The sequence below is a fragment of the Serinus canaria genome, chromosome 1 (genome assembly GCF_022539315.1).
Source record: "Serinus canaria isolate serCan28SL12 chromosome 1, serCan2020, whole genome shotgun sequence".
NCBI lineage: Eukaryota > Metazoa > Chordata > Aves > Passeriformes > Fringillidae > Serinus > Serinus canaria.
The window spans coordinates 114,129,321-114,154,724 of record NC_066313.1 but is presented as its reverse complement, the minus strand read 5'-3'; the positions used below and the strand labels follow the sequence as shown (position 1 = coordinate 114,154,724).

At 52.5% G+C, this 25,404-nt stretch overlaps 1 protein-coding gene across 4 annotated transcripts in view; it reads left to right on the top strand.

Annotated features, from left to right (window-relative positions):
• Positions 1 to 14,791: 14,791 nt before the first annotated feature.
• Positions 14,792 to 25,404, top strand: part of IFNGR2 (interferon gamma receptor 2) — a 19,802-nt gene continuing 9,189 nt past the window's right edge. For 2 of the 4 annotated variants that reach the window (XM_050976036.1, XM_050975951.1), the window contains exons 1-4: positions 14,792 to 15,021; positions 20,471 to 20,597; positions 23,108 to 23,286; positions 25,156 to 25,304. In XM_050976036.1, the coding sequence (XP_050831993.1) occupies positions 14,934 to 15,021; positions 20,471 to 20,597; positions 23,108 to 23,286; positions 25,156 to 25,304 (543 nt within the window). In that variant the 5' untranslated portion in view covers positions 14,792 to 14,933. Of the gene's footprint in view, positions 15,022 to 20,470; positions 20,598 to 23,104; positions 23,287 to 25,155; positions 25,305 to 25,404 lie in introns of all 4 variants that reach the window. The other 2 variants (XM_050975996.1, XM_050975899.1) reach the window with 1 other exon arrangement.

The following is a 25,404-nucleotide window of genomic DNA, read 5'->3' as shown; positions in this document are numbered from 1 at the left end:
CTCCTTTGCTAAATTTAAAGCCCTACTTGCTGCCATTGCAGTAAAAGAGTTGACGTGACCACTCGTCTGAAATCACCCCAAAATGTTGGTGTTCCTACCTGGCTGCATTCTAAATCATGGATGCTGCATCGTGACCTAGTGCTATTGTGGCTCTATTGCATTAGTAATGACACATTAGGGTGAAATAAGGACAATTTTCCCAAATAGCAGGGTCCTCCTTGTGGTCTAGCTGGTACACACACAATCAAGAAATCCCTGTGGTAGTTTTCGTGGTGTTTGAAGGCTACTGCTATCACAATTTGTGTAAACCATACCTGTCCCTGTCTAAACCTAGAGCAGAATTTAGGGTAGCCCAATGCTTCCTGTTCTGATCCCAATTTCGGTTATTTAATGGTACAAACTAAACCAGCCTCCCTGTGATGTGTTAGTCATACTGGCATTTGCACACCCAAAAAGATCCAATTCCTCCGGAGGGGAAAGTAAGGAAGTATTCAGTGACAAAACTATCTGGCATTGACGGAAACCATCGTTCTGGTATTTGTTGTGCCCAGGGGGAGATTAGAAGAGTTAATGTTAGTCATGTTATGGGAACACCAAGTTGATTATTCACTAGCCCACAAAACTCACTAGGGGACCATACAGGTAATCCTCTCAAGCAGGTATGAAAAGGATTAGTAATTCCTCCTAGGCTTAAGCAGAGGGATGATTGATTGGTTTGATTGGCAATGGTAATCCATGTTATTCCTTGGTGAATTGAACCGTGTTATCTCTGTAACTTGACCTATCCAGTAAAGTATAGCAGCAAAACACAAAACAACACTGACAAGCTTCATCTTTTTACCGGTGCCTCCTCCTTTTCTCTTTGAGTTTTACTGTCCCGTACTTTTTTATTTTCAATCTGCGTAACCTTTCCAAGCAGTTGTCTAACTCTATATCCGGATCTTCTGTAAAGGGTCCTAATACTGAGGTTTGAGTTAGTGGCACCTGATTCCTGCACCGAGCAGCTATTATATGATAATTTCTAATAGCATCTATTCTTTTCCTCCAATGTTGTAAATGCCACCTCACAAATGCTATTCCAAGTTGTTCTGCACTCTCATACAAACTTAGTCCCTGTCTTTCTGGCAAACCAGTATAGTTCTGTAATGCAGTTACCCAATTCAGTCCTAATACCCAATCAAAACTACACGATTTACACCAAAGCTGTCCCAAAGTTAGCTGATTTAACCAAAACCTTCGATTACACCCCCCACAATGTATTGCTATCCAAGCAGAGCACGAGCGTTGATTACAAGCGCAACAAGCAACTTTTGATAACAGTTCACGATTGTCAAAATCAACATCCACTATCCAGTCCACCCAATTGTCTGGTGGATTGCTCAATGCACATCTTGCCTCTCTGTTGAACTGGGCGAGACACTGTAGATCCTTACGAAGCACGAGCACAAACTTTTGTTGTAGCCATCTCTCGTCACCACTGGCTAAGTTCCTCCACCATTCTTCGTCCCAGACACACAAGGCTTGACCCATTTAGCAGGTACCCAGAGTGTCCCTGTAGGGGTTGAAACACAAACATAACCTCTTCCCCAGTAAATCACTTCCGTAGGTCCTTCCCAAAGACCTGGTCTGGGGTCTCGATACCAAACCCAAACCTTTTTTCCCGAGTTTGCTGGTGACACTATTTCATCTCCAAATACACACAAGTGATTTAAAACATATAACACTTTAGCTAGCCTCTCCTGAGGGTCTGCTATCCCATCATGTTTCTTAAGATAGGTCTTAAGTGTGTGATTGGCTCGTTCTACTATGGCTTGGCCTGTAGGAGAATGAGGTATTCCTGTAACGTGCTTAACCTTCCACAACCTTAAAAATAGCTCGACCCGTTTCCCTACATAGGCAGGGCCATTTTCTGTCTTTTTCTGACTGGGTACTCCCATCACAGCAAAACAACTAGTCAAATGGTGCATAACGTGCAATACTCTTTCTCCTGCCTGTGCTGTTGCCCACATATACTTACTGTATGTGTCTATGGTTACATGCACATATTTAAGCCTGCCAACTCTGAACATGTGTCACATCCATTTGCCAAATCTCATTTCGTTTCAAACCACGAGGGTTGACCCCACATCCCAGGCCCACCCCACTATTCTGATAGCTACAGATGGGGCATGCTCCTACTATGGCCTTAGCTTCCTGAGCAGTGATTGTGCAACTCCTCATCAACCCTTTTGCATTCTGATGATAAAGATCATGCATCTCACGAGCTATTTCAAAACTATTGCCTTCTCCAGCTGCAGTCATAACCAATCGGTCAGCTCTGGCATTACCTTCCCCTAAACCAATATCCCATTTATGGCTCCTAATGTGAATGATACAGTAAGGATGTTTCCCTAATCTGCAATCCTCTCTGTAATTGTAGCAATAACTCATAAGCTGTCTATGGTAACTTCCTTTACCGATGCATCTTCCAACCTTTTGCTACCCCCAGCCACATAAAGAGAGTCCGTGACTACATTTAAAGGACCTGTAAAAGTAACACATGCCCATACAATGCAAGCAATTCAAGAGTTTGGAGACTGTCCTCGGGGCATGCATCCAAAAGTTTATATTGCCATGTGTCCTCAGTTTTCCACGTGAACGCTGCCCTCCTGGATTTCTTGCCTGCGTCTGTGAATACTGTAATCCCATTGGAATTGGCTTGCTCCTGTGTAAAGGTCGAGTATCCCTTGCCATTCTCCTACCATTGTAGCTGTTTTGGAAAAAGTGGTCCAGTAAGAATCCATGCATTTGAGTCCAGCAAAGCTTCCTGCAGCTCCTCAGAGTTCAATAAAAACCAGTCTAAGTCCTTTGTTTTTTATTGGCAGATGTTATAGTTCCTGGCGATGTTCCTGTGACTTCTAACATCCGTAGCCTGCCTTTCTTAATTAAGGCAGCAAGCTGATCCATCTTTGTGCTAATTGTTTTCCTTAACTGTAAGGGTGGAGACAACCATTCCAATACCCTGAGTTCCCCCGTGTTCTTTTCAATTGGGTAAGTGCCCTAACAAATGTGTTCGATGAGTGCCAAATTGTGAGAGTCGGGGAACATCTGGCAAACGACGCTGCACAAACCCTTCTGTGACACAGCGCAGAATGTGGCTTTAAGGTGACACGTTGCTCTGGTGTAACTGTAACAACAGCTGCGGGATCTGTGCCTTTCAGCAGCGGCCGAAGGGATTCTAAAAGCGTGTTTGGTATCCCCCACAATAGGTTTTTAGCCACTGTTAAATCCCCTAAAAGTTTTGTGCAGCACGAAGATTTTTTATCTCCAGCTGTATATTTCCAGTTTCTGTGGCTTTATTAGGCTTTGGGTAATAGTCCAGCCTAAATACTTCCATGGAGATGTTTTTTGCCACCTTTTCTGGGGCATTATTAAGGATGCTTGTTTTAAGGTAGCCTCAATGTACTGAATCTGATCATCTCTAAAGGGGTGTGGTGAGCAAACAAATATCATCCATATAATGGTAAATAATTATGTCGGGCCAGGCAACTCGTAATGGCTGTAGTGCTGCATCAACGTAGAGCTGACATAACATAGGGCTATTGCGCATGCCCTGTGGTAATGTAATCCATTCGAACCGCTTATCAGGTTCACCTCTGTTAATGGCTGGTAAGGTAAATGCAAACCGTTTGGTATCCTGAGGGTGCAACAAAATTGTGAAAAAGCAATCCTTTAAATCAATAATTAGCAAGCACCAGTCCTGTGGCAACATGGACGGATTAGGTAATCCTGGCTGCAACGCTCCCATAGGTTCCATTTGATCATTTACAGCCCTTAAATCATGCAGCAAGCAATACTTGCCCAATTTCTTCTTGATGACAAAAATTGGTGTATTCCATGGACTGGTAGACAATTTAAGGTGCCCCTGTTGATACGGTTCATTCACCAATTGGTGTGCCTGGTATAAGCTTTCCCCTTTTAATGGCCATTGCTTCACCGTTACTAGGTTATTTGTAGTCCAGGTAAGCGGAATGGGAAAAGTCCAAGCAATGGCAGTTACCCCAAAGGGTGCTCATTGGACAACACCACCCCCAGTTGGGCTAAAACATCCCTTCCAATCAGACACTGCACTGTTGGAGGTAAAGGGACCACCGACAAAACTGTAGATAGTCCTTGTCCATCCACCTGAATCCAAACCTGAGGTGTTTTCTTTGCCAAGGTAAAACCTCCCACGCCCGTGACTGTATCCACTGTGGCAAAAAGAGGCCAGTGCTTCGGCCAGTATTGAGGTGATACAATACTGGTATCTGCTCCTGTATCCAACAGTCCTTGCACAACCTTTCCTCTCCAGCGTATGTGATTGTAATTTGTGTTTTGGTCGGTCCCTTAGTCCATGTGTTAATGTTAGTCCAGATGACCCAAATCCCTGGTTCCCCCTAGGTGAATCCTGTTGTGGAGTTATTCCCTCAGTGTATTGCGAGTAGGGTACCAGCTGAGCAATCCGCTGTCCTTTTGGGATTTTAAGTGGTGGAAATAAGGTACACGGCCATACTTGAATTCCCCCAACAAAGTCAGCATCAAAACACCTGGCAATACAAACAGTCCTGCCAGTGAGGCTGAGAGCGTCCAATAATAAAGCACCATAAGCTTTTCCGTGAATTGAATAGGTCCTTTGTGCCTGTTGGACTTTAATGGGGCGCGTTGTCATCAGGGTTACCTCTACGTTGGCTGTTAAATCAAGCCCCAGGCTCCCTGCTGTGGTGGGTTGCAATCTGCAGATGATGCTGTTGCTGCAGTGGCTACTTGTTTCCTGGGCGCGGTCGCTGTTGTTCGCGCTCCGCGGGAGTTTCCCGACCTCCGGCGACAGGCGGAAGAGTTATGTGTCCCAGACTGACATTGCTGACACCACACCTCCAATAACCCGACAGGCTCTCTCAGGTGACCGCTCCTTCCACATCGATAGCAGCGCATGGATGATCCTGGACGATCGGCAGAGGTGGTGCCTGGTGCCGGAGCCCGAAGAGGCGCAAGGGCGGCTAACACCTGAGCTTGAGATGATTCTGCCTGCTTTTGTAACCTTATTTCTATTTGCTCTATAGCTTTTACTATAAATGCTTCTGTGCCTACCGGCTGACTAGCCATTCTGTCTAAAGCTTCTTCAATGGACCAATTTGCTCCTAAAGTAACTAACACTCTCTTTGTAGCATCTGAAGCGTTCTGCAGGGCACATTGCTTTAACATTGCCCCTTTCATGTAATCTGGAACCCCAGCACGATCTATCGCAGCTGCACACCTATCAATAAATGACCCAAAGGATTCCTCTCTCCCCTGTTTTATTCCAATATATGCTGGTACACCAGAAGTATCCTGTACTTTGTCCATAGCAGCTCTAACCAACCTCATAGCTTCCCGTATCTTATCTGGACCCAGTATTAGCTGTGCCTCCGTCCGTAGATACGGACCTGTCCCTAATAACTCATCCATAGTCACTCCGTGGAGTGGATCTCCTGGTTGCCTTTGAATCAAGAGTGACTGGTTTACTTGTGCCTGCCAATGAGCATTAAATAGTAGCTGCTGATGTTGTGTAAGCATCAGCTTCACAAGCCCTCTCAAATCATTTGGTATTAGTCAGCTGGGTATTGAACAAGTAGTCCAGCATCTGTTCACTGGCTCGCTCTTAAACCCATACTGACTGACCATCTGCCTCAGCTGTGTTAGAAGCTTCCAATCTAAGGGTGAATAGCCAGCATCAGTCTGGATGTGCTGCCCTTGATTATCATATACCAGTAGATTGTAAACTACTGGATAAGCCATTGAGTTTGCAGCCTCGATCATGTCCTCATCCCCCAATGTTAACCCTTCTCGGGCCACCTTACTCCAAGCCTCCCTCCTTTGCTTCGCCATCTCCTCCCACAGGTTGCTCTGCGCCTTAGGGACAGGATCAGGCTCCAGCTCTTTTAGAGGTGGAGGTGAAGGGGGTTCTGGCCACACGACCGCTTTCCTCTGGCTGCTTAAGTCAGGCTTTTCCGGCTCTGTCCGGCTATTACCCTCAGGCTTTTCTGGCTCTGTCTGACTACTACCTTCACGTCTTTCCGGCTCTGTCTGGCTACTACCTTCACGTCTTTCCGGCTCTGTCTGGCTACTACCTTCACGCCTTTCTGGCTCTGTCTGGCTGCTACCTTCACGCCTTTCTGGCTCTGTCCGGCTATTACCTTCCTCAGGGGGGGCAGATGGCGTTACAGGAATCGACACCCGACTTATTCCTGGGGCTAACGGCTCATCCTCCCCTCCGTATCCTAGATTTTTCCTGTCAGCCTCAATCGCCTTTCTGCTGCCTTTTTCTCTGGTTACTTGCTGTAGCAAGAGTTATAAATAACCGCCAGCCTTTGCTAACTTTTTCAAGGTCTTATCGTGTCTAAAACACCATCCACATAAATCTCCTAACTTGTTCCATTCAGTTAGCTCATGCACTGTGTGGGCGTTAACAAAGCAACCTTTTGAATATCCCCATGCTAGTAATCCTGGGAGCTCTTTTTTAAGATCTACTCCCTTTAACCCTTTCTTTCTAAGGCATTTGTAATAAATCATATGTCACTTGCCTCTCCATTGTTGTTCGTCAGCGCTGTTGCAGCTTTTCAGGCTCCGGTGGCACGGATGGCCCAAAGAACCTCTATGCCTTTGGGGACGCCTCTCCTTGCTTTGTTGGACGCCGTCCCCGCTGCTAAAGGACCCAACGCTACTTCACCGACCGTGGCACGTCCTCCCGTGTCTTCTTTTATTCAAGACACAGGGACCACGTCGGGCAGTCACCATTTGTCGGATGAAGGGAGACGCGGACACCAGATGGTTCACCAGCAAAACTCGTTTATTGATCATATAGTTCTGGTTAAATACATTCCATAATGACCTCGTGAATATTGCAAAAGCCAAGCTCATTATTGGTTAGCTCCTAGGTCAGCTCCTCCTAAATTGGCATTTCTGTAGTTTATCTTGCTATCTTTTGCAGTGAGCTGGCTACGTGCAGATTCTCCTTTCTCGTCCTACTTTTTCGCCCTGTTTGCTACTTCTCGCAGAGTTCCCACTTCTCAAGGATTCCTGCTCTGAGGCCTTTGTCTCACACAATGTCCATTCATAATAAATCTATCGGCTGTGCCCTCTTTCTAACAGCCAGGTCTGAACTACACTCTCCACAATTGTTATTTGTAATTGTTATTCCTGCAATTGTTGTTAGACCTCAATAAAAGCAACACATGATGTGGTTAATGTGGCAGAGAACCAAAGAAACTTGGGCTGGACCATGATTTTTTCATGGGACTCTTGGAAAACCATTTTTAACTTTTAAATATTTAATTTTAAAAGAATTAAATTAGCTCTGTTTTCTTTGTTATCAGTTTTCTCTTTGCTGCAGTTCCTGGGGGAAGTCCCTGAAATCCCATCACAAGTACCAAATCCAGCCCTGCTGCCTTGGGGATCCTTTAACTGAGGCAGCAAAACCAAAACATTTCCTCAACAAAAGGTGTCAGTGGCAGCTCTGCTTGGCTTTAGGAGCTTCATTTCCCTTCCCTTCAGAGGTGGATCCATCTCCTCCAGGGGTTTTTTGGGAAAGGTGAGGGGGTTCCTGGCACACCTGTGCTGGAACCTTTGAGCTCCATCTGCTCCCTGGTCAGAGCTAATTAAAATCCGATCCACTGAAGTGTCTGAAGGAGTGATTCTGCTGCAGCCCTGGAGCTAAAACACACCCAGGAAATCTCCTGCCTGGAGAGATCAACAGGCTGGGGCACCGTGGCAGTTTGGGGCACTTTGGGGACACATTGAGAGTCCCTTGTAGCTTGGATGAGATATACTATATACTATACTACATACTATTTTAGGTATTATTTCTATTCTGTTGTTTTGTACCCTATATATTGTATTATATATACACAGAAATACATTATTTATGCACTTTCAGCATTGAGGCTGTGACTGTATCAGTGGGATACAATCCCACTGCCCTTCACACAGCCCAGAGCCCCCCAGCTGGGCTGCCACATCCCTGCTCTCCTGGCTTGGCTCTTTTCCCCTGGAAAATCTCTTCTTTCCCCCAGAAAATCTCTCTTCTTTCCCCTGGAAAATCTCTTCTTAACCCTGGAAAATTTCTTTTTTTTCCCATGGAAAAGCTCTTCCTTCCCTGCCTGTCACCCCCACTGTGTCTGGACTTGTTTATAAAAGCAGGAGTGTTCACCTCATCTCACTTCTGCTGAGTTCCTTCACTGAGTCACAGTGAATTTTTCACTCTTTCCCAGCCAAATGCCCTTTTTTGGGTGTTGGGGTTTTCACAGGGTCCTTGGAGGCCTCCTGGAGGCTCTCCTTCCTTCCCTTCCCTTCCTTCCCTTCCCTTCCCTTCCCTTCCCGTCCCTTCCCTTCCCTTCCCTCCCTTCCCTTCCCTTCCCTTCCCTGTCCTTCCCTTCCCTTCCCTCCTTCCCTTCCCTTCCCTTCCCTTCCCTTCCCTTCCCTTCCCGCCCTTCCCTTCCCTTCCCTTCCCTTCCGTCCCTTCCCTTCCCTTCCCTTCCCTTCCCTCCCTTCCCGTCCCTTCCCTTCCCTTCCCTTCCCTTCCCTTCCCTTCCCTTCCCCCCTTCCCTTCCCTTCCCTTCCCTTCCCTTCCCTTCCCTTCCCGTCCCTTCCCTTCCCTTCCCTTCCCTTCCCTCCCTTCCCTTCCCCCTTCCCAAACCTTCCCAACCTTCCCAAACCTTCCCAACCTTCCCTCCCAAACCTTCCCTTCCAAACCTTCCCAACCTCCCAAACCTTCCCAAACCTTCCCTTCCCTTCCCTTCCCTTCCCTTCCCTTCCCTTCCCTTTCTCACAGGGAAGGTTCAGATCAGAGACTGAACAGTTTTTCCCTGCCAGGCTGGTGAGGCACTGGAATGACTTTCCCGGGGTCTGGTGGAGTTTCTGGGAGTGTCCCAGAGGTGTCTGGATGTGCCCTGGGGACAGGTTTGGGGTGACTCTGGACTGTGAGTTTCCTGTTACCAGAACCAAGGTGCCTTAGGGTGTGTTCCTTAAATTCATGTTTGCATTTCCTACACATCACCTTGGAAACTCCTGCACCAAAAACTGATCCATGATGGATCCTTGCCCAGAGGGGAGCACGGAGCTGCTCCAGGGCTGGAGCCAGGCTGGGAGAGCTGGGGGTGCTCACCTGGAGAGGAGAAGCTCCAGGGAGAGCTCAGAGCCCCTGGCAGGGCCTGAAGGGGCTCCAGGAGAGCTGCAGAGGGACTGGGGACAAGGACAGAGGGACAGGAGCCAGGGAATGGCTCCCAGTGCCAGAGGGCAGGGCTGGGTGGGATCTTGGCAATGAGGAGTTGTTCCCTGGCAGGGTGGGCAGGGGCTGGGATGGAATTCCCAGAGCAGCTGGGGCTGCCCCTGGATCCCTGGCAGTGCCAAGGCCAGGCTGGACACTGGGGCTGGAGCAGCCTGGCACAGTGGGAGGTGTCCCTGCCATGGCAGGGGTGGCCCTGGGTGGGATTTGGGGTCCCTCCAGCCCAACCCAGTCTGGCATTCTGAGATTCCCCTAAATGTCACCGTTGGAGGAACTGACTTTCCTCGGTCACTGTGATCTTTTTGCTCCTACAGCTCTTTACCCCTCAGTGTCGTGCCCAGACCCCCAAAGCTCAGGATGAGTTTCCTGCCCCAGCCCAGGCTGTTCTCAGAAGGGCTGAGCAGGCAGGCAGGTCCATTCCTGGCAGCACGGGCTGTTTGTCTCTCACATGAGTGGAGCTCTGTTTTCTGGGCTCGTGCAAACTGCTCTGACCAGGCACTGCCTGGCTGCACTTCCTCTGTCTCCCAGAAACTCGATTTCATCACTCCTTTACTGTAAGTGAACCACTAAACCTTTTTTTTTTTTTTCTTTAACACCACTTTTTTTTTTTGCTTCTAACACCATTTTTTTTTTTTTTACTTTGAGCCTCACAACGTGGTGAAATGCACACCCACAATGGACCCAAGGGCTCTGGGAAAGCCTGGGCCAGCTCTGAGTTCAGCAGCAAACCCAAAATCCCACTCTAGGTCAGAACACAGAACATTCCACACAACCCAGGGATGGAGGAGCTGCTTCTTTCTTCCTGATCTCTTTGTGACCTCTCCCTTTCACAGGCACAAGCTGTGTCACCTGAGCCTGGTGAAATCTCAGAACCCCAGGCTGGGTTAGGCTGGAAGGGACCTTAAAAAATCATCCAATAAAACTCAAATCTCTTTCCAGGGTGATGGAATTTCCTTTAACCCCCTGTAGGTGTGACACCTAAAGGGGCTCCAGGAGAGGGACTGGGCTCAAGGGCTGGAGGGACAGCACCCAGGGAATGGCTCCCAGTGCCAGAGGGCAGGGTAGGACTGGAAACTGGGACCAAAATTGAATTGCAGATGCCTCTTCACACATCTAGATAATTTCCCATCTGCCTCCAAGAGTTCCCAGCTGGCACATGAGGGTCCAGATCAGCCCCAAACATCAGCAGAGCCCCCACAGCAGGGTTTGCAGTGGGAGGGTTTGTGGCTGACCAGACCAACGTGGGTTTTCTCTAAGATTTTTTTTTCCTTTTCATGTCAGGCCCCTATCAAACAACTCAGTTCTGTTTCTCTTCCAGGAAGAAGGTTAAAAATCCGAGCAGCAAGCACCAGGAGTGGCAAGGAATGAGGTCAGAGTTTGAAGAGCTTTTGATATAGTAAGTCTGGAATTTGTTTAAGGCTTTCTGAAGTGTGATTTGAATAGGACAGGGGGGATCCTTCCTGCTTTCCTTTCTTGTTTCAGTTTCCTGACTGAATTACCTGTGGTTCTTTGCATCAACGGAGGGACAACTGAGGAACACAAGGCAGGGGCTGATTTCTCTCCCAGACCACTATGGTCCTAAAATTGTTCACATCCTGATCACTGCCTGATGTGGAACTGCCCCTGGGTCTGGCAATGGATTCATTTCCCCTCTCTGTGTGTGGTTTTTGGGTACCTTCCTTCTCTTTTTGTAGATTCAATTTTTTTTTCAGGATTCTGTGCCAGAAACTTGGCTGCAGGAAAATCACAGGATCATTTATCCCTCACTGTCTGATTTGGCATTGACTTTGCTTCCCTCTCCCTAGGCTCAAAGACAAGAAAGCCAACACACAGAATTATTCTCCTGTAGGTTCTGCAGATTTCCTGGATCATTGATATAATTTTCCTTTTTGATTGGATGTTGCATTAAACCCAGCTCTCTCTTCCCTCTGTCTTCATTAAATTACTTTATTCTCCATTCTCCCCATTCTCCTTAAGCTCCCAGTTTTAATAAATCATCCCTCATCAGCTGATGGTGGAAACCACATCTTCCATTAACCTTTTGTCACTTTGACCTCCCTCCTCCCAGAGGGGACTCCAGGAGAGTCATTTCTTGGGCTGTGATTTATCAGGAGGCTCCAGTTAGGACAGAGCTGGGCTGAAAGCTCTGCCTGGGCTGAAACCAAACCCTGCCCGAGTTCCCCCTCTGCCCTGGCAAAGGGCAAGCAGACATGACGAGTTCTGGAATTTCTGTAGTGAGCGTGTCCTTTAGCAGAAGGGAGGAGGGGAACCCCGCTGCTAAGTCACGAGTGGAGTCTCTCCAATTTCCAGTTCCTCCACGCTTCTTCCATCCATCAAAGCCTCATTAATGAGGGCACCCTGTTGGAGTGTGTTTTTATACTTTGTAATACTTTGAAGTAGTTTTGGTTTTTGTATCCCCGTGGTTTTCCCAAACAGTTTACCCCAGATTGCACCCCCTTCCCTTTACCTGTGGAATTCCTTTCCCTTGTTGAGATCATCCCCAAATCCCACCCTGGCTCTCTGTCAATCACCCAGCATCCCATCCCCTCCATCTAGAAGCTTCGGTCGAGCGATTAGCCAGAGGCCAGGGGTCAGCCCCAAGAGACTTGTTTTATACCCTGTGCTAAGTGTCTGTCCCTTAGTGCCCATCCCTTTGGGTCATTTATTGGATGGTAAAATGTTATCTGCTTTTGGTTTCCTCCTCCCTTTAAATGTGACCTTGGCACATCTCCCGGGGCTCTGGGCAGGAGGCCCCTGAGGTGCAGGAGTGATGCATTGCTCACAGGGGAGTCCAGGGGGAGGGAAGAGAATCTTGACTCCATGTTTCAGAGGGTTTGGTTTATTCTTTTATGATATATATTATGTTAAAACTATACTAAAAGAACAGAAGAAAGGATTCCATCAGAAGGCTGGCTAAGAATAGAAAAGGAATGAATAACAAAGGTTTGTCTGTGACCGAGACAGTCTGGACACATGGACTGGGATTGGCCATTAATTAGAAACAACCACAGAGACCAATCCCAGACCCACCTGCTGCATCCCACAGCAGCAGAGAATCCTTGTTTGCATTTTGCTCTTGAGGCCTCTCAGCTTCTCAGGAGGGAAAAATCCTAAGGAAAGGATTTTTCATGGAACCTGTCGGTGACACGGGAGCTCCCCAGAGCTCCTGAATAAAACCTTGGATGAGCCCTGCTAAGAGTCAGCCCTTTCTTCCCCCGATGTCTCTGGTGTCTCCTCTGCTGCAAAGGTGACTGGTCCAGCTGCCCTCAGCACCCTCGGGGCATGAGGGAGTGTCCCCCCACAGCTGGCCGTGTCGGGGTCACTCCCCCGGTGTCTGCCCACTCGGGCCTGGCCGGGGGATCCTGAGAGGCTCCCAGGGGAACAGAGACAGCACCCCTCTAATCCAGGTGCCCTCTGCGGGCTCTCTTTTCTGAACGTTCCTGTTCAGAAGCGGGGCGCTGTCCCAGCCTGTCCCTGTCCCTGAGTCACCCTGGCGCTCCTGCCCTGCCCTGGGGCCGGGGATTCCGGGATCCCTGGGGCAGCACGGGCGGCTCCAGGGAAACGCCGGAGCCCGAGGGGCTCAGCGGAGCCCTGGGGAGGTGTCACCCTCCCCGCGGGGGCCGGGACAGCCCGGGGCAGCAGGCTCAGACTGTGTTTGTGCTCCTTTCTGGCGCTCATCCTTTGTGTGCGGGTTAAAGGCTGTGACATCCTCACCTGTTTTATCGCTGCCCCGCCCTGCAAACGCCTCGAGAGCCCGGGGCCAAGGGACGGGCAGAAATCTTCCCCCGGATGGAGAAAGAGCTGAACAGCAGCGAAATCCAGTGATTCATCCGCCCGGGAACCCGAGCTGCCAGCCCTGCCCCGGTGAACGGCAGCCCCTGCAGCTCCTGCTGCTGCTCCTGCTGCTCCTACTGCCCCTGCTGCCCCTGCAGCCCCTGCTGCCCCTGCAGCCCCTGCAGCTCCTGCTGCTCCTGGCACTCCTGCAGCCCCTGCAGCTCCTACTGCCCCTGCTGCCCCTGCAGCTCCTGCAGCTCCTGCAGCCCCTGCTGCTCCTCTCTGCTCGGGAATCCCGTGGCAGCGGTGCCGCCTCTGCCCAGGGACCCCGCAGGCACCCAAACACCATCTGCATTCATTGGAGGTGTTTGAAGCACCCTTAACTAGAGAGGATATTTTTGCCCCCGAAGAAGGAGGAAGAATGAGGAGGACTCCATCTTATCAGAAGGCTAATTAATTACTTTATTATACTATCTTATTCTATGCTATACTACGCTATGTTACATTACATCTAAACTGAACCTGCCAAGCACTCAACTGCACAGAACTGCCCAGCATTTTGTGACTGTCACCTGGCAGTCCTGACACACACCTGGCCCTGCCAGGCCAAGGAAACAAAACCCCCTCACTGTGGGGAAACCATCTCCATCTTGCATTCTGCTTTGGCACAAACACGGGCACAGCAAATGAGATAAGAATTGTGTTTCCTTTCTCTGGGGTTCAGAGAAACCCAGAAATATTCTTGGGAAGAATTGTGCCTTGCTTTTCTCTGTGAAGAGAAATGTGGCAACACCTAACCTTGCTTGGTTTCTTTGGTCAGCAGTCCTGCCAGTCCTGCTGACACAGTAGTGCCACTATTAATTATGATAATGATAATAACATTTCTTCTCTGAAGTGTTTAAGAGAGAGTATTTCAGCTGTGTTCAGGAGACACATGAAATGCCCCTCTGCTTCAGCTGCTTTTAACCAAAGCAGTCTTTGCAGTCACAATCTGCTGTCACTGGCATCAGCTGCAGTTGTGCAGTGTCACCAGGGGCTGCAGGTGTGCAGTGTCACCAGGGGCTGCAGGTGTGTGTCAATGTCACCAGGGGCTGTAGTTGGGGTCACTGTCACCAAGGGGCTGCAGGTGTGTGTCAATGTCACCAGGGGCTGTAGTTGTGGTCACTGTCACCAAGGGGCTGCAGGTGTGTGTCAATGTCACCAGGGGCTGTAGTTGTGGTCACTGTCACCAAGGGGCTGCAGGTGTGTGTCAATGTCACCAGGGGCTGTAGTTGGGGTCACTGTCACCAAGGGGCTGCAGGTGTGTGTCAATGTCACCAGGGGCTGTAGTTGTGGTCACTGTCACCAAGGGGCTGCAGGTGTGCAGTCAGTGTCACCACGGGTGCTGTCGTGCCCAGTGCAGCCGGAGAAACCCGGGGCTAGATGTCCTCACATCAACCACAGGGACAGGGACAGGAAAAGCGGCAGGGGCCGTGGAAGCGACAAGAATAGCGATAGAGAATAGATGGGGATGGGGATAGGGGCTGGGGAGCGAAGCGGGGGCAGGAAGAGACGGGGACAGGTACTCGGACAGGAGAAGGGGACAGAGACAAGGACAGGGGCAGGAGAAGGGCCAGGACAGGATCATGCACCCGAGCACCCCCGCCCTCCCTGGCCCTCCCGGCTCCTCCCGGAGCCTGCAGGGCCCTCGGGCGGGGCCGGGCCGGGCTCAGCCCGCGGGGGCGGTGACGGTGGCGGTGGCAGAGGCGGTGACAGGGGCGGAGCGGTGGCGCTGGCCGCGGCTGTGCGGGTCGGAGCCTACGGCCGCCGCAGCCCAGCCCGGCCCGGCCCGGCCCGGCCGCGCTCGGGGGGACCCGCGGCCGAGCGGGGGCCGAGCGGGGCCATGCGGGGCCGGGCTCCGCTCCGCTCCCTCCCGCTCCTGCTGCTCCTGCTGCTGCTTCTGCTGCTCCTGCTACTGGGCTCGGCCGCAGGTGGGTGCGGGGCCGGGGGAAATCGGGGCTCGGTGTTTGCAGGGCTCGGTGTTTGCAGGGCTCGGTGTTAGCAGGGTTCGGTGCCCGCGGGGTTCGGTGCCCGCGGGCTCTGGGTGGCCCCGGGCGCGGTCTCGGTCGCCGCGCGGGGCCTGTGCCGGTGTCCCCTGTGCCTTCCCCCCGCCCCGGCTCTCCGGGCCCCGAGCAGCTGCTGGGGCCGGGCCAGGCTCAGCCTATGCCGGGGCTCGGTCCTGCCCATCCCGGGGTTCGGTCCTGCCCATCCCGGCTGAGGCTCCCAGACCCCGCTGTGGTGGAGCCCGGGCCGGGCCGCAGGGGCCCGTGTGGGGCTGTGGCACCGCCCGGTGCTCGTGGCGTGGCGGAGGTTTGGGAGGTGGCACCTCCATTAAAGGCCGTTTAAAAGTGTGGATGGACGCGAGTTTGGGTTTAGGTTTGGTGGAAATGGCTCTGCAGGCTCGAGCTCTGTGATCCCGGCTCCAGGTGTGTCCCAGGGGAGCCGCTCTGCTCTGAGCCAGGCTGGGAGGGCTGGGGGTGCTCGCCTGGAGAGGAGAAGCTCCAGGGAGAGCTCAGAGCCCCTGGCAGGGCCTGAAGGGGCTCCAGGAGAGCTGCAGAGGGACTGGGGACAAGGACAGAGGGACAGGAGCCAGGGAATGGCTCCCAGTGCCAGAGGGCAGGGCTGGGTGGGACACTGGCAATGAGGAATTGTTCCCTGGCAGGGTGGGCAGGGGCTGGGATGGAATTGCCAGAGCAGCTGGGGCTGCCCCTGGATCCCTGGCAGTGCCCAGGGCCAGGCTGGACACTGGGGCTGGAGCAGCCTGGGACAGTGGGAGGTGTCCCTGCCATGGCAGGGGTGGCACTGGGATAATGTTTAAGGTCCCTCCCAACCAAAACCACTCCACGATGGGACGAGCTGTGCACAGAATGTGGTGCTCCCCCAGCACTCGGGCTCCCCATGAGTTCACCATGTCCCATGAGTTCACCATGACCATGTCCCAGCCCACAGCCTGGCTGACCAGCCTGACCCTGCTGAGCCCTGTGGGGCTCTCTGGTGGTTCCAGACTCCCTGGCTGGACTGAGGCAAACCAGGGCAAGGCCTCCTGCAGTCAGCAGCCGAGGGACTTCCCAGGGAGCTCTGGGAATCCCAGCATCCCAAAATAGGTTGGATCAGGAAGTTCCTTGTAGGTGCTCTAATTCCAACCCCCTGCCATGGATAGGGATCTTGCACTATCCCTGAGAAGCCACTTTGGTGCCCTGGAACAGCAAAAGTCCACACAAAATCCCCCAAAGCCCAGATTGCTGTTCTGCCAGGGCAGCAGGACGGTGGTTGGGGGCTGATGCAGGGAAGGGATCAGGAATCCCTGAGGAGCAGCAGGAGCTGGGACTCGGGTGGGTGACCCGAGCCAGGCTGCTTTCACTGGCTGTGATTGTGGCTTCACACTCTGCTGTGAAAGTTCTGACTCGTGGTTTGAAGTACCTTGTATTCTCTGCACAGCAGGAAAAAACAATCTGAGCCTCCTAAGGCTGCTGCTCTGAAAGAAACAACCCGGTGCAGAGCCCTGCCGGGCAGGATGGGACCTCTCTGTCCTCCCCTGGCCGAGGGAGTTTGGGGTTTTGAGGGTGCTTGGACCCCTGGGTGCTGTGTTTGAAGTGTTCATGTTGTTATTTTAGGCCATGCAGACTGGAGATGAGGAGGAAGTTGAGTGTGTGATTTCAGCAGCTGCAGTCCCTGCCCTGTGAGGGAGGGATCTGACTGAAATTCACATTTCCCTCTGGGCTGAGGAAGCAGCTCCTCAGCCTCGTGGCACCCTCGTGGCAGCCCCCAGGGGGCTGAGGAGCCCTGGGGTGTTCTTGGTGAGCTCTGCAGTGTCTTTGATAATCTCTGCAGTGCTTTTGGTGAGCTCTGCAATGTTTTTGAGGCTGGCAGGGGAAATGACTCATTTTTGAATGCAAAATAAATAGCATGCATCCATGGGATCCTGGGCTGGGCTGGAGGGACCTAAAATCCCACCCTGCCATGGCAGGGACACCTCCCACTGTGCCAGGCTGCTCCAGCCCCAGTGTCCAGCCTGGCCTTGGGCACTGCCAGGGATCCAGGGGCAGCCCCTCTGCCCTGGGAATTCCATCCCAGCCCCTGCCCACCCTGCCAGGGAACAATTCCCAAAATCCCATCTCCCCCTGTCCTTCCCTGCTCTTGATTTGAGGTGTGGTGGGAGTTGGTGCCTGTGGTGTTTGGTTCTCAGAGCTTCCAGGGATTCTGCAGAAGGGTGTGTGGCAGAGGTCTGAGGGCACAGATGGTGTGAGATACCTCACCACGTGCCAGACCAGCAGCCAGAGTGCGAGAAAGGACCCGTGGGACTGGGAGGTGAAAATTTCTCACCCGTTCAGAGACGGCTCCTTGGGGGCCTCCCGAGCTCCTGGGAGGTGAATGGATTGGGAAGCTGTGGGGAATGTCCCCAGGTCTGCAGAGCTGAGCCAGCCCCGTGTGTTCTGAGAGCACTGCCTGAGAGATGAGCCTGGGAAATTATTGGCAGGCCTGATTGAGGCTCTGAGAGAAACACAGCCCGGCTTGGCCGTGTCTAAGGTCACACTGTTCCACCCCTGCCAGGGCCAGGGACACCTTCCCCTGCCCCAGGCTGCTCCAGCCTGCTGGCCTTGGACATTTCCAGGAATGGGGCAGCCACAGCTTTTCTTGGAAACCTAGAGCTCAACTCTTTATTTGGTATTTTGGACTCAAGGTTTAATGCAACTTGATGTGGAAATCAAAAAACCACAAACTTTTTAACGTGAGTCCACATTTCCAAGGAAGCTTGGGCCAGAAACTGACTCAAGTGCTTGATCTTCTGATCTTGTTGATGTAAAAATTTACAGACTGTGTCTTAGGAGACTCTGTTCTTCAGAGTTAAAAATTACCTGCTGTCATGTGGGGTATTTTGGGTTCTCTGTCAGGCCAGGCTGATGGTGATCACTGGGTGATCTCTAAAGTCCCTTCCAACCCCCACCATTCCCTGACTCTGTGACTCTCATGGTGTGAGGAGTCCCTCCAGAAAAGCACATGGGGTGCAGAAGGAGAACCTTTCTCCCTGCAGGATGCAGGAGGGATCCCTGGGCAGCCAGGGCTGTGGGGCTGACCCTGGAGCCTCGGCCGTGTCCTGCAGAGGTTTTGGTTCTGCTGCTCCTCCCTGGCTCCAGCTGCTCCCTCCCTTCTCCTCAGCCCTTCCCCCTCTCACCACCCCCATTTCCCTTCTCTCTGCCTGTGGCTGCCCTCCAGGCCCTGCCTGGCTCTGTCCCTTTTTGGGCCATGTTTTGGCAGCTTCCTCCTCCCGCCCTGGGCTGTCAGTCTGTCCTTTTTCTGTCCCACAGCTCTTCCCTGGGGTTTGCCCCTCCTGAGCAGGAGCTGGCCTGGTGTGAAAAACGCCAATCACTTGGTTTTAAAATTAAAAAAAACTATTATTAATAAAATGGTTATAAAAATAGCAATATAATTAGAGTAATAATAATTTGGACAATTTGGATTAGGACAATATGAGACAATAAAAACAAAGAGTTACAGACAGTCCGGGTACCTTTTCTGGGCAAAATAAGCCCAAAAAGGCCCCACGTGAACAGAGGATTAACCCTTAAAAGCAACAGCCTGTTGCACATTCCCACAGCCCATCCCTGGTGCATCAATTCCATTCCCACCCAGGATTCTGGCTGGGCAGGGTCAGCTCCTTCCTCTGGATCCTGACGGCGTCTCCAGGGCTGAGCAGGCAGGAAGGAGTTCGTTTGTTCTGATAATGGGGCAATAAATTCTCTTTCTCTGAAAGATTCAGGTGTCCCATGGCTGCTGTCTGGTGCGAGTCCTTTCTTGAAACATTATCTTCCATAGCAAAGTTTCTATTTTAACATTCTGTTATAACATAAATCTCTATTTAACACACTCCTTAAGAGAATGAATACAGCAGAACTTTCTAACATAACACATGGAATATTCATTTCAATATTTGTGAAAAGCCAATCATACAATACCCATTTTTCACACCTGGGTTCGGGGCCCTCCCCACCCACAGAGCTGCTGCCATTTCCTGCCTGGTGAGATCATCTCAAAGCTGGCACAGCCAGGGGTTCTGCAGGGCCACCACGTCTTCCTGAAGGGCTTTTTTCCCACCTGGCTCCTGGAAGGTTTCACTGGAATGACCTCAAGGTCAGCAGGAGGCAGATGGGGGAAAAGAGAGGAGAAGCTCCAGGGAGAGCTCAGAGCCCTGGCAGGGCCTGAAGGGGCTCCAGGAGAGCTGCAGAGGGACTGGGGACAAGGATGGAGGGACAGGAGCCAGGGAATGGCTCCCAGTGCCAGAGGGCAGGGCTGGGTGGGATCTTGGCAATGAGGAATTGTTCCCTGGCAGGGTGGGCAGGGGCTGGGTGCCCACCTGGGCTGTGCTGGGAGGCAAACAGAACAGATCTGAGCTGCAGACAGAACAGATCAGCTGCTGTGATCCCCAGTGGGCAGAGGAAGGGCTGGAAAACCTTCCAGAAAAAAGAATGTGCTGTGAGGAGCAGCTGAGGAGCTGGGAAGGGGCTGAGCCTGGAGCAAAGGAGGCTCAGGGGGCCCTTGTGGCTCTGCACGAGTCCTGCCAGGAGGGGACAGCCGGGGGGGTCGGGCTCTGCTGCCTGTCCCAAGGGAAAGGAGGAGAGGAAATGACCTCAAATGGCACCAGGGGAGAGGCAGATCAGAAATTAGAAACATTTTTGTCCCTCTCAGAGTGGTCAGGCCTTGGGCTGAGCTGCCCAGGGAGGTTTGGAGTCCCTGGGATTGTCCCAGAGCAGTCTGGATGTGGCCTTGGGGACAGGGTTTGGGGTGCTGCTGGTGGGGCTGGGGTGGCACTGGGTGATCCTGGGGGGCTCCTCCAGCCCTGGTGATTCTGGGACCCTCATTTATGGCTTCATGGGGTACTGGGTGGGTTTGTGGTTTTGTGCTGGGCTAGGTACTTTCAGCTTTATGTTCTCTATGGAATGAATAAAAACCAGGGAGTTGGAATTCATGGATACACAGAATCCCACACTGGTTTGGGTTGGGAGGGACCCTAAATCCCACCCAGTGCCACCCCTGCCATGGCAGGGACACCTCCCACTGTGCCAGGCTGCTCCAGCCCCAGTGTCCAGCCTGGCCTTGGGCACTGCCAGGGATCCAGGGGCAGCCCCAGCTGCTCTGGACACCCTGTGCCAGGGCCTGCCCACCCTGCCAGGGAACAATTCCTCATTGCCAATGTCCCACCCAGCCCTGCCCTCTGGCACTGGGAGCCTGAATGTGCCAGAGCCCCTGGAAACAGGAGAAGGAAGGGAAATGGTTTTGCCTGCAAAGCAGTGAAAATTTAATCCATGGTGATGGAATTTGGGGGCTGAAATTTGGTTACTTGAATGTTTCAATAATTTTTTTTTATTTCTCTTCTTCCTTTAGAAACTTCTCCCTATTTACCAGCCCCCCAAAATGTGGAGGTTTATTCCTACAACTTCCAGAGTTTGCTGAGGTGGTCTCCTGTTCCAGTGGAGAATGGCACAGTGTTATACACAGCCCAGTACAGAACGTGAGTAAATAGCAAATCAAACCTCATTTTGTTCTAATCCAGGATAACAACTGGTTTTAAAAACCCCAGAAACCCTGACAATGAATAAGCACAGAGTGAAAGGATGTTTTTTATCACAGAGATTTTTCTGGATCTCCAGGAGCAGCTCCTGGTGGCTGACAGGCCCTTGGCCCATGATGTGTCCCCTGAGCTGAGGAGAGAGTGCAGCCCTGAGCACACCCAGAAATGCTGCACAGAATTTTACCTTTCCTGATTTTTCTCTGGCCAATTTAAATTTCCCCAGGTCCTGAGGAGCTGGGTGGGCCCTGGGGTTAGTTTAACCCATGTGAAGGCAGAGCTGTGTGACCCATCCTTGTCTCTCCAGAGGTGGCTGGGAGGGGGTGTGGTGTCCCAGGTGGCTGCACTGCCTGCTCTTGGTGTATTGCTGTCTGGGTTGGAACAGCCAGGTGTCTGTAAGGAGGGCAGGAGCCTCCCCTGACATGGAAAATGCAAATCCCCTCCCTCTGAATTATTGGAATTTTGAAATTAAGGGGCTCTCAGGCAAAGATGTGGGAGCAGGAATAACAGTTCTTCACTAGGGAAAATAAAATAAAAATGCAGTGGCACAAACCAACCCTGCCAGAGTCAGAGCAGGAGCTGACCCCTGTGGCTCAGGGTGGTGGCACAGTCCCATCCCAGGGTGGGGGCACAGTCCCATCCCAGGGGGCTCAGGGTGGTGGCACAGTCCCATCCCAGGGGGGCTCAGGGTGGTGGCACAGTCCCATCCCAGGGGGGCTCAGGGTGGTGGCACAGTCCCATCCCAGGGGGGCTCAGCCCTCCTGCAGTGCCAGCTGTGGTTCTGCTGGAGCAGGGATCCTGCCCAAGGGGGGAGTTTTCCTCTGCAGCTCCAGGGCTGCTGGAGATGGGCCTGCTCTCCCTCTGGGAATGCAGGGCAGCAGAAAGCTGCTCCTCTGGGAATGCAGGGGGCAAAGGCTGCTGGGCTGTTCCCAGGGCAGATTGGATCCAGGGAGGAATGCTTGGCTCCTCCCCTGGGATGATAGAATTTGATCAGCCCTGCAGGGACACTCCCTGGCCATGGACAGCAGATAATTAATGATCAATGGCCATGAACAGAAGAGATTTCCCCAGAGTTATGAGGGATGGGTTGTGGAAGGGATAAGGAAACCTGTCCTGCCTGGTTTTAACAGCTGGCCCATTAACAGAAGGTATCCCCCTGGAGTTATCAGGAGAATCTCTAAATTCTGCTGCCAGTTCAACAGTTTGAGGAGAACCTTTGACTATTTCAGTGTCTGATCCCCGTGGTCATGCCGTGTTATTTCTGATTTGTGTGTTTTCCCAGAGCCAGCAGTAAATACTGCTGCAGCCTTTAAGGGCACTGCACTTAACATGGGTTTTCCTCTGAAGCTCAGTTTTTCTCTCAGCACCCTGGAAAGTGAATAAAGAACAAACACCTGAGAAGTTCAGTAATGCAATTTGCAAATCCTCTGATTTTTGCCATGCCAAATCAAAATATCCCTTTTTCAAGGGCAGGTAGATCACCTTAAAATCTTTTCCTGCCATTGATAAAAATCCTGGGTGAGATAAAGAACACTGTCCCACCTGGTTTCAGCAGATGGTGATATGTTGTAGCTGAGATTGAGACAGTGCAAAGCCACACACTCCATTTCAGAAGGCTTCAAACTGTTTTTATTTTAGCATGGATGCTTTTTATACAGTCTTACAAAACTCAGAAGTTCACACTTGACTTATTGGTCAGGAGAGACAAACAAATGCTCATTGGAATGGGCAGTTGCAGATTTCTCTTGTTTATCCTTCTTCCTTTCTTGGTTTCTGTGTCAGTGATCTTGGTAGAGTGCTGTGTCCAGCTGTGGCCCCTCAGTTTGGGAGGGACCTTGGGACACTGAGCCCATCCAGAGGGGCCAGCGAGGCTGGAGAGGGGCTGGGAACACAAACCCTGAGAGGGAGCCCTGGGGGAGCTGGGGGTGCTCAGCCTGGAGAAAAGGAGACTCAGGGGTGCCCCCATCCCTCTGCCAGCTCCTGAAAGGTGCCTGTGCTCAGCTGGGGCTGGGCTCTGTCTGCAGCAGCACTGACACAGCCAGAGCTCACAGCCTGGAGCTGCACCCAGGGAAATCCAGGCTGGAGAGCAGGGAAAAGGTTTTTCCAGCAAGGGGGAGAAAGTTCTGGCCTGGCTGCCCTGGAGGTGGTGGAGTGCCCATCCCTGGGGGTGTTTAACAAAGCCTGGAGGTGGCACTGGGTGCCAGGGCTCAGCTGGGCTGCTGGGGCTGGGCTGGACTCCATGGGCTTGGAGGTCTCTTCCAACCCTGGGATTCTGGGAATTCTGTGAGAAGTCTTTTGGGGTAAGCATGGATCCTCTTCCCAACCTCTCTGGCTGACAGAAGGGCTGTAGAGCCCTTGCACAGTGCTGGACCCCGCACTGGTGACAGAACACACAGAGCTGTGCTCACATCCTGCCCTCAGGCTAAGGGATGCTTTTTGCTGTGCTCTAGCAGAGGGTCCTATCCTGTCTGGAGTGAGATGGGCTGTGCCCAGAGCCCCCAGCCCCAGTGCTGGTTCCCTCCCGAGCTGCGGCGGCGGCGGCGCTGGACGATCCTGCTGCGCGTGCGGGCCCAGCTGGGCACCCTGGCATCAGCCTGGGCATACAGCCCTCCCTTCGTGGCAGAGAGCAACAGTGAGTGCTGGGAGCAGCCTGCTCTGGGCTCTGGGAACGCCTGGGACACGGGTGCCTCTCCCTGGGCTGCCTCTCTGGGCTCTGCTGGGACAGGGGTGCCCCAAGGAGCTGGGACAGAGGCTGGATGAGCTGGGAGGAATAAAGGGGATATTTATTGAAGGGCCTTTTGAGTGTGTTTGGGGCTGGCAGGGGGAATGATTCATTTCTAAATGCAAAATAAACAGTGTGCAGTCATGGGATGGAGGGACCCTAAATCCCACCCAGTGCCACCCCTGCCATGGCAGGGACACCTCCCACTGTCCCAGGCTGCTCCAGCCCCAGTGTCCAGCCTGGCCTTGGGCACTGCCAGGGATCCAGGGGCAGCCCCAGCCCCTCTGTGTGAGCAGGTTTGGTGCTGCTGTTCTGAGATCTGCTCTTTGCCATGCTGTGCTTGGCTTTAGGATTAGGAAAAAAGTCAGTGTTGAGGTTAAAAAGTACCTTTGAAATGGGAGCTAAGCAGGGGAAGGGATTTATGGGCTCTCCAGTCCCTGATCTCCCAGACCTGCTGAGGGCAGTCACAGTCCAGGCTCCAGAGTCTGACTCTTGCCCTGGTTCTAAATCTGGATTTCCTCTGGCAGCAGAGTGAGGAAATGCCTGAATCCAGCATGAACCCTGACATATCCCCAGGCTTGGTGCAGGACTGGGACTGGGATCCTCAGGAGGCTGGGACAGCACCCAGCTGATGGGAGTGTGGGACAGGGCAGAGGTCTGGGGGGACAGGAGGAACATTCTGGGGTCATTCTTGTGTCACTGCCCTGGAGATCAGTTCCCAAAAAGCAAATCCATGGCTCCTCCTTCAGTGCCTGGATCAGAGTCTCTGGGTGTGAGGCACAGTGAGGAGCTGGTGCATGCAAGGAGTGATTTTTGCTGTTAATGAGAACTTCTGGCAGCACTCCATTGGTATTTTCATGATTTACACCCTGGAGCCCTGCAGGTCACCATGCTTATCCTAATGGACACATGGAGACATCAAAGCAAGGAGAGGAACACTCATTATTGCTCTTCCCATCTAGGGCCCAAACAGTGGTGGGGTTTTGGGGAGCAAGGAGGGTGTGGCAGGCTGATGAAACTGAGACACTTCAGAGCATCAACTATTGGTTAATATTTACTGAATTTCCAGGAAAAGTTAAGGAAATATGGTAAATGCATAAAGTAGGTGAAGAAAAAAAGCTGTCAATATTTGGAGTGTTTGCTGAGAGTGTCCAGGGCAGGGAATGGAGCTGGGAAGGAGCTGAAGAATTCCTGAGGGAGCTGGGCAGGGGCTGGAGAATTCCTGAGGGAGCTGGGAAGGGGCTGGAGAATCCCTGAGGGAGCTGGGAAGGGGCTGGAGAATTCCTGAGGGAGCTGGGAAGGAGCTGGAGAATTCCTGAGGGAGCTGGGAAGGGGCTGGAGAATCCCTGAGGGAGCTGGGCAGGGGCTGAGCCTGGAGCAAAGGAGGCTCAGGGGGCCCTTGTGGCTCTGCACAAGTCCCTGCCAGGAGGGGACAGCCGGGGGGGTCGGGCTCTGCTCCCAGGGCACAGGGACAGGAGCAGAGGGAACGGCCTCAGGCTGGGCCAGGGCAGGCTCAGCTTGGCCAGCAGCAGGAATTTGCCCATGGAAAGGGGGCTCAGGCCTTGGCAGGGGCTGCCCAGGGAGCTCTGCAGTGCCCATCCCTGCAGGTGTCCCCTGGAGGTGGCACTGAGTGCTCTGGGCTGGGCACAGGGTGGCCATGGGGCACAGCTGGCACTGCCTGGGCTGGGAGGGCTTTGCCAGCCCCAGGGATTTGGGATCTGTGGGGCTGGAGGCAGCTGTGCAGCCCGGGGTTTCCCTGCTCGCTCTGTTTGTTTTCAGCCACTCTGGGTCCCCCCAGGGTGACCAGTGTCAGTGCCAGCCCTGGCTCTCTGCTCATCAGTGTCAGGCCCCCCTTCCAGCCCGAGCCTGGGGACATCCTCCAGTACCGTGTGTCCTACTGGGAGAACAGCACCAGTGCCACAGCAAAAGTAAGAGTCCTCTCCCTTCTGTTCTTGGTGCTGGGGGCTGAGGGCTGGAGTCAGTGTCCCTTGGCAGGACAGCAGTGGGGACAGACATTCAGTGGATTTG